We start from the raw sequence: 8406 nt of genomic DNA, 5'->3' as shown, positions 1-8406 counted from the left end.
GTTCTAGACCTTCTATTTATTCTTCATTTTAAAAATTATTTTAGGATATATACTTTCCGATTTCAGATTAATATTTCTATGTTCTTGAGTAATATTTTAAAAAATCCATTATTATTAGTGTGTACGTATGGTGGGGGGGGCATTTAACTGTTTGTTCTGTTTTATGTTTCTTGATCCTTATAAAAGGAAGGATGTTTTGTGGTCTGGTTTGCCAACGTATGGTGCTTCCATTTTTATCCTTATCTTCATTACCCTCTCAATCATTATTTTGGAAAGGGATAGTGTAGCTTTCTCAAATCTCATACTTGAAGTCTGGTTGTTGTGCCATCTCAGCATAATTTCTATGCATAATCAGAATTGACTGAGTTTGGCTGTGCTTTGTGGAGGTGGAGAGGGTTCCCAAACTTGCCATCTTCTCATTACAAGGAAGAACAGATATGTAATGAATAACATGACACAAATTGTTTTGTTTTTGTCTATTTTTAACAAATGCTATCCATGAATAATTCTAAATCACAGCTCTTTTGAGACCCTGCCCCAACATTTCCAACAACCAAATCTCTACCTCATCTGTGTTTGCCTTTATCCATGAGTACAATACAGATTAAGAAAGTTGCCACTATTGCTCTTCTTATTCCTCAAGCTGTGCATGTTTAGAGAAAGATAGATGTTGGTAGTGGGTCCTGAGTAATGAGATAAGGTGTATGGTTCAGAAAATCACTCTCATGGAGGGAAGGGACAGCTGGTCTCTTTTCTGGTTGTGCAGAGCGTATGTGAAGCGAGGACTTAAGAAAAGGGTAATATAGGCAAACTGCATTTTTAGTCCAGAAGGTAGCACAAAGATAGCTATGATTTTATCTCTGATTTCTATTCTCGATTCAGTTAGTGAAACACTGAATTTCTGTTATATGACTTCTGTTATATGAAACTTCAATGTTATTATAAAATGTCATTATTCAACTTAAAAAATTGAATTTTAACAGAAAATTGTGAAATGGCAGATTCAGTCCTCTTAACTAGTCAATGTCTCAATTAAACCCCCATGATTAAATAATATATGCCAATAAGTGTCCAATATTAAAGTTTTGTAATAGATGATCCCTTTCTGGTGGTTATGTAAAGGTGAAATAAAATCATTAAAGCTGTGTTGTTTTATATCCTTCTTATAGATGAATTCAGTTTGTTTAAATATATTTAATAAAAGGACATCATTAGAGAGATATAGAGACATAGATATATAGTATAGATATACAGTATATCTATATACACTATACCATATGTGTGTATTAGTTTTAAGTCTACCAACAAATATGTTTATCTTCAAAAAGATGTTATTAAGACAATAAATATTAATTGAGAATGACCAGATTCCATAATTTTTAAACTATTTTTGAGCAGGTTTTGCTCAAAACCTCTCTTGTTGTGGAGACCAATATGAGTAAAATATAGCCTTCTTTTACGTAAGGCTTCAAAATCTTCTGATAAATGTCAACCAATTGGTTATTTTTTTTACAATTATTGTTTGAATGAATTAAACTTTTTATCCCCAACTCAACACCAAAATTTTAACCCCAAATATGTTTGTGTGTAGAAATAACCCCAAATTTTGCAAACCTAAATAGTTTCTTACCTTGAAAGTAAATTTATATATGGAAAAAATATCAGGTTAATTTGTGTTTTGAAATGTTTTCATGTATCTAGTTGTTTAATACTCATTTTTAAAACTGAGTTGACTAAACTCAGTTTAACAACTAAACTACACTAAACAACTAAACAACTAAACTAAACTAAACAACTAAACTAAGCAACTAAAACTGAGTTGTTAAATAGTCTTATAAAATGGTCTAAAAACTACAGAGGTAATGCATGGTCATACTTCCACATAATGGGGCAAATAATTCCATATCTTACTCTTTTTCAATTTTCTGTTTTTTCCTAATTCTTTATGTCTTAGTTGTTCCAGGATTACTAAAATGTGGGTCAAATTTCACATTGCAACTGATACTTTTCATCTGCTAATTCCCTCCTTACAGGAACTAATAGTTCCATTATTAAAAATAAACAAATTATATCTCTATCCAAAATAAACAAAAATAATGTTTGGTGGTTTATACATTTGAATATCATGATGAACTTCTTCTTTGCTTTGAAATAATATGTTGTCACTAAGAAGTATATTCCCAGTTTGTAGTGTCTTTTTTTTTTTCCCTTGGGAATTTAAAATACTTTAAATAATTTGGGCTTTGCCTGATTCCCCCAGAAGTGTAGAGTATGACTGATAACTGCCTTTAGAATCCCTAATAGCTAAATTACAATTATTATGCAAAGTCCTACAACAGACAGTTATATGGATTGTTAAATGACTTTGCCTTTTTTGCAAACTATAATCATTTTCCTTTATTAGCTGAAGGATTTCATAATTTAAGGAAAATGAAAAACCTATAAGTCACACTTTCAAAGAAGGAACATGGCTATTGCAAACATTAAATTCCCCCATAAAAATGTTAAGGCATCATTAAACTAGGTTCAGATTAATACAATTCAGTCAACTCTAGATAGATATCTCCCATAATAAGCTGAAACAATACCTAGTGATCTAAGATGTAAAATATTTTACTACAGCCAATTTATAAGCCTATAAAACATATAGGTATCATTCAACTTCTTTATTAATAGTGCATGCATTGTATTAAATCAAAACCGTTTTAAAGGCCCCTCTCCTTTGATATTCCCTTCCTCAGCTGTTGCCCCTCATCATGTGTTATCTCACTGAAGCTCATCCAAAGTGAATGACAGCATCTTTTTTTTTTTACTAGAGCAGCATAGGCAATTCCCAGTCTAGTGCTACAACTTAACTATCTTTGAGATTTAGACACACTTGCTACCTTCAACCTACAACATTCTATGGCCTTATGTTGATGTATTTGTTTCTCTACTGTAAGTAGATGTAGTTTCTCTCATTTTGGAAAACTGAAATTTATTATTTTTAGGTTTTTGCAAGTTGCTTTACACGTGAATCATATTCCCAAGAAAACTGATACGGGGAGAACTTTATGTTGTAGTCAATTCTTTTGAATCTGGAAGATCCATTTTTCACCCTGTTTTTGCCCAATAAGAAAGCCAAACATTTCATATTGGCTGAGTTACTGGGGGTTTTAATGAGTTATCGGTTCTGGTTATCTATTGCCATATAACAACCTAACCCTAACAAAACAAGGATATATGCTGGGCTCACAATTCTGCAAGTGGGGATGACTCATCCCTGCTCTACTTGGCATTGGCTAGAGTAGTCCTAGTTTAGAGGCTGAAATCACCTGAAGATTAACTTGTCTGTTTGTTGGTTGTTTGGTCACTAACCCCATGTGGTATCTCTGGCCTAGTGTCTTCAGGGCAGCCAGGTTGATCCATGCTGATTCTGAACAATGCAGAGTCCCAAGAAGAGATGGGAGCTCGAGCTCTTTCCAACCTGGTCTCATAAGTCCTTCCCATTACTTCCACCTCATTCCATGTGTTAAAAGAGAGTCAACATGGATGATCCATAATCAAGGGGAGGGGAATCCGACTCAACATTTAAATGGGAGAAGTATGAAAAAATGTGTGGACATGTTTTATAACTGTCACATTATAAAAGGAGAAATTAACCCAGGACTTTTAAATAGCACTATGAAAAATAAACAGTGGTTCATTTCTAAGGTTGCCTCACAGAAACTATTTTTAAGATATAAATTCTTTTTTTAACGTAAAACAATTTTTCAGCTTTAATGACGTATAATTGACAAATAAATTTTCAATTTATTTAAAGTGTACAACATAATGATTTCTTATAGGTATAGAGTGTGAAATGATTACCACAATTAAGTTAACTAACACATCTATCACCTCACATAGTTATCTTTTTTTTTTCTCTTTTTGGTGAGAATGCTTGTTCTTATTCCTTTGTTCCATAGACTCCTTACACAAGATGTGTCATATCAGATCATCTTGCTAAAAAATCAGGGTATAATAAAGAAAAAGAATTTAATATATACAAATATGTGTAGTATACTTACCAGAGAAATTTTGAACTCTGACTCATCACAGATACATATGCTATGAAATTAAGATTAAGCTATGATTAAGATTAAGATTAAATCATAGATTAATCTATGAAAGAATTTTCATACCATTTTGACAGTAGAGTTCTTCCATACAACATGGATAAATATGTTATTTTTAATGCAAAATCATCCCAGAAGAATCTTTCTTTAACTAGGAAAAGAATTTTAAAGAATGAAGACTAAATCTCTAAGATTATTCAGACAAATAATAAGAACAAAATAAAACCAAAAAAAGATTAAAGTATAAATGCTTAAGCTGATATATATGTACATATACTTACATAGTCAAGATTAATATTATAAAAGATTAATAAAATCGCTATAAATAGTTGATCAAAAAAGTATATAACTGAATTTACTAGAATAACTACACAATAAAAGTTTATTTCTCATTTACAAAGCAATCTAATCTGAATATTTCTAGTTGATAAAAAGCACTCCTCACTTAAGCTTGATATGTTAGTGCCAGGCAAAAGAAGACTGGGCCTCATTACAGTTCCGCCCAGAGGTAACCATGAAGCTCATCGGTAAAAGGAAATTATCCCATTTGCCAAAGCTTCAAGAAGTACACTTTGCTGTGTACATCATAACTCAAGAAAGGTATAATGTGGTAGAGAGTCCTAGGCTGTGATCAGTGGTTTTGCCAGTTGGTCAGAGGTACCTGTAAAGAGGTAAGACTGGAAGAAGAGTGCCAAGAAGGACTGGAGAATAAGCATGTGAATGGACCTCTCAGAGAGGGCATCATATTTACAGATCTTTATGTATCACTTTAATGCCAACCAGAAAGCATCCACCAATGAGAAGTCACTTTACAACCAAATGGACAAGATGAACTGCCTTACAGATAACCTGTCTTTTTTCTTGACTACCTTTGTGCTTATATGTAATGGACCCATAATAACAGCAGCCTTGGTGGCAGGGATGGGAGCAATGCTTGAGCCCACAATATGGACTTTGTCTTAATATAGCTTCTAAGTTTCCAACCAACCAGCATCAGAAATGGAGCCTCTACCCTGGATATGGCACTATTTCTCTGGGGGCTGAGTGAACGGGTAAACAGGTTATGAGGTTAAACAGGCACCAGGTTAAATGCCGGCATCCAGATTCTGCTGTCCCAGGAGTCTATCATCTGTCTTAATATTGAGCAGCGCAATTCAGTGGAAGCATCCCGACTGTCAACTCTGACCCATGGAGTACAGTCACTAGGAAGCTTGTCTAAGTTGTCTTTGCCTCCTCACCATGGCTTTCCTCACTTCCTTAGTAAAGGAAGTTCCTCTGAATCGTCCCAGAGAACACAGTCAGATGGTAGGTTCTTGGGTCCAATCTACCATAGCAATTCTAACCCCCCCATCTTCATGAACATCTGGACTATTTTGTATACTACCACACAAAGTTCCCTTACTTCCACTCTTTTTACTCTAGTGCATCATCCAGGTTAGATTTCCACAGATCAAAAAAGCTAAATGTTGGATCGTGACTCACGATGAGCAAAACCATGTTGGTGACTTAATTCTCTCCTGCCCAGACTAATAGTCTGTGTCACCCTCCCTGACTCCAGTCTACCACCCTCTACTCAAGATCTTCTACATGGTCCCCTAGTTAGTGCCGACACACGTTAACCAAGTGTGCAAGCAGCATTGCATGTATGCCCAGGTTAACTTCTCCAAAATCTAACCTTACTTATCAGCGATTTGGCTGAAGTTAGGCCTAGGGCTGCAACTTGAAACGCAGCAGGTGACAAGCTCATCAGGGACAGTAGAAGGGATGCTGCAGTCCAGGAGGTGGACAGTTAACCTCTGAAGGAAATTGTACCCAATGTAATCTGAGAAGGCCCAAAATGTTTGTATCTAATACAATATTTCTTTCAGGACAATAAGGCCTTCAAGGTTATATATTTACCAAACAGTTTTTACTTTTTTCTTTTCCTATGATGTATCAATTTATAAATGAACTTAAATAAAACCCTAATCTTTTAATCTAAAATGTATCTTAGTTGTATAAGTTAATTTCTCTATGATAATTGCCCTTGTTAGCTTAGCTTACAATAAGGAAAGGCAGACTTTTCATCATCAGACCAACTGTAAACTATGCACTTATGGGTAAGGAATTTAACTTCTTAAGGCCTTAGTTGTAAGTAAAATTTATGTAATATCAAATAATTCACTGGTTTATTATAAAGACACTTTCAAAAATAAATCCATGCATTTCAATTAAATAGATCATGAATTTCACAAATTGATGTTAAGCCCTACAATATATTAACTATATGAATATAACTATTTCATTAAAAAGATATATATAAAATAAAGGTAAATTCAGCCCTGTAGAATGGTAATTTAATAAAATTATATAGTAATCCACCAATAGGTTATACTCATATTATTCTGTGTAATAAAGAAAAGGTTAAGTGTGAAGCAAAATGTACAAGATACAAACAACTAAGAAGGCAAACTATATATTTGAAAATACAGTTGTGGTTCATGGCCAATTATTTCATATCTCTAAGAGAATTTTTTAATTGCATACAAAGGGTAAATTTAATTACCATACAAACGTTTGAAACTCTCTGATATAATAAATCCCTTAGGATCACATGTCAATTAAACAGATTTCCTTCTCTTTCCAAATACATTATTGATCAGTTTGGCCATGGATTTAGATCCACTGGGTCTTCTCTTTTCTTTGAGTTTGAAGTTTGTCAGGATGCCCTTGATAATTCTCATAAACATCATTTCCACCTCCAGAGATTGCTCTGCTGCAGACAGTTCACAGAATTGGCACTGGTTATCCAATGCCAGTTTTTGCCCTTCTTCCCAGCCAACCTCTCGCACATGACAGAGATCTTGCTTGTTACCCACCAAAAGCACAGCTGATTCCACAGCTCTGAAACACAGATGCACAATTCTTTGGCAAGACTCTTTTAACAACTCTTTTTTTTTTTATTAAGTAGGTTTATATCAAAAAGAATTATGGACCAAAAAAAAAGAATACTGTGTGTGTATGTGTGTTATTTGTGGTCATGTGTGTGTGTATCTCATTTACTCACAAAAATTATTTTAGATAAAATGTAGTAAATGACACAGAAGCAACAAGGCTCTTAAAGCATAACATTTGAAGTGGTACAAACCTATTCCCGGAATTATGGCTGTTTACTAACAAGACATGATTGTAACATTTTCCACTTTCAATTCCCTTATATGTAAAAAAAAAAAAAAAAAAAAAAAAAAAAAAAAGGTAAAATAATCCTCGTCACACAGCATGTTCACAGAGGTTGAATGAAGATGTGTATAAAAATCTAGCCCAGTGCCAGGCAATAAAATATGCTTACTAAGTATTATCTTTCATTTCCTTATCAACTGAAAGAGAAGGACTAACTAATGCCTCTTTACTAATTCAATACTTGTTGCTGTTTGTTAATATTCATTACGGCATACTTTAAAGAAAATTTTACAGTCTCGTGACCTTGTACAATTTTTCTGTTTATTGAAGAAATATATCGCTTTGGTAAGGTAATATCTATGGCAAATATCAATATAATCTCCTCGGTTACAGTGTAACATTCCTAAAGCAGAGTTTCATTTGAAGAATACAGTAAGGCTACTGGGTCTTAAATGGCATGGAACTCTGCCAAGATATTGCCTATAGGGAAGAAATGGGAAAATGAAAACAGTCTTCAGGCTGGTTTCATTCACATGACAGTGTGAGCCGTAAGGGAAAAAGCACTGTATGTGTTGGATTTTGAGGTCACTAAGAGTATCTTTTTCTATAGAGTTCAGAAAATTATTGTGAAGAATTAATGGGGAAGAATAAACGAAATATTTTGAAGGGTGAATCACAAATATCAGATGTAATTTTATAAAACAATGCCATAATTTTGCTTTTTATCTACAAATTAGAGACTAGTTTACCTAGAGAATGAGAACTGGAAAAACTCAAAAGTTATTTGGTCAATATATTAAAAAGTTTGCCTGAAAAATGTCAAATATAGGGATTTTTTAAATATACTTTTTTTGCCTATTCGTGAGTGATTCGTTTGATTTGTAAGAATAGAAAATAGTTTTAATTACTTTCCCTTACCTAAGTTATGGTGCTTAAATATAAGGCATTTAACACTTGAAACAATGGAGGTCCCTCAAAATCAATAATATTATAGGAAATCAGAGCTATGAGGTACCTTAGTAAAATCATTCTTTTCCCCTACCGTGTTTCTATCACTTTTATAGTCAGAAAAAGGAGGTCTAGAGATTAAAGGGTTTACCCAAGGTCAATCAGATATAAACAAGAATTTAGATCAAATGACTGTAGGGAA

The 8406-nt window shown here is 33.5% G+C and overlaps 1 protein-coding gene across 1 annotated transcript in view; it reads right to left on the bottom strand.

The window, feature by feature from the left end:
• Window positions 1-6453: 6453 nt before the first annotated feature.
• Window positions 6454-8406, bottom strand: part of RERGL (RERG like) — an 8636-nt gene continuing 6683 nt past the window's right edge. The window contains exon 5 of the mRNA XM_007454610.1: window positions 6454-6980. Coding sequence (XP_007454672.1) covers window positions 6698-6980 — 283 coding nt within the window. The 3' untranslated portion in view covers window positions 6454-6697. The remainder of the gene's footprint in view (window positions 6981-8406) is intronic.

Source organism: Lipotes vexillifer, unplaced genomic scaffold (assembly GCF_000442215.2).
Source record: "Lipotes vexillifer unplaced genomic scaffold, Lipotes_vexillifer_v1.1 scaffold559, whole genome shotgun sequence".
Taxonomy (NCBI): Eukaryota; Metazoa; Chordata; class Mammalia; order Artiodactyla; family Lipotidae; genus Lipotes; species Lipotes vexillifer.
Note: the sequence above shows the minus strand (reverse complement) of the source record. Positions and strands in the feature narration are given on the sequence as shown.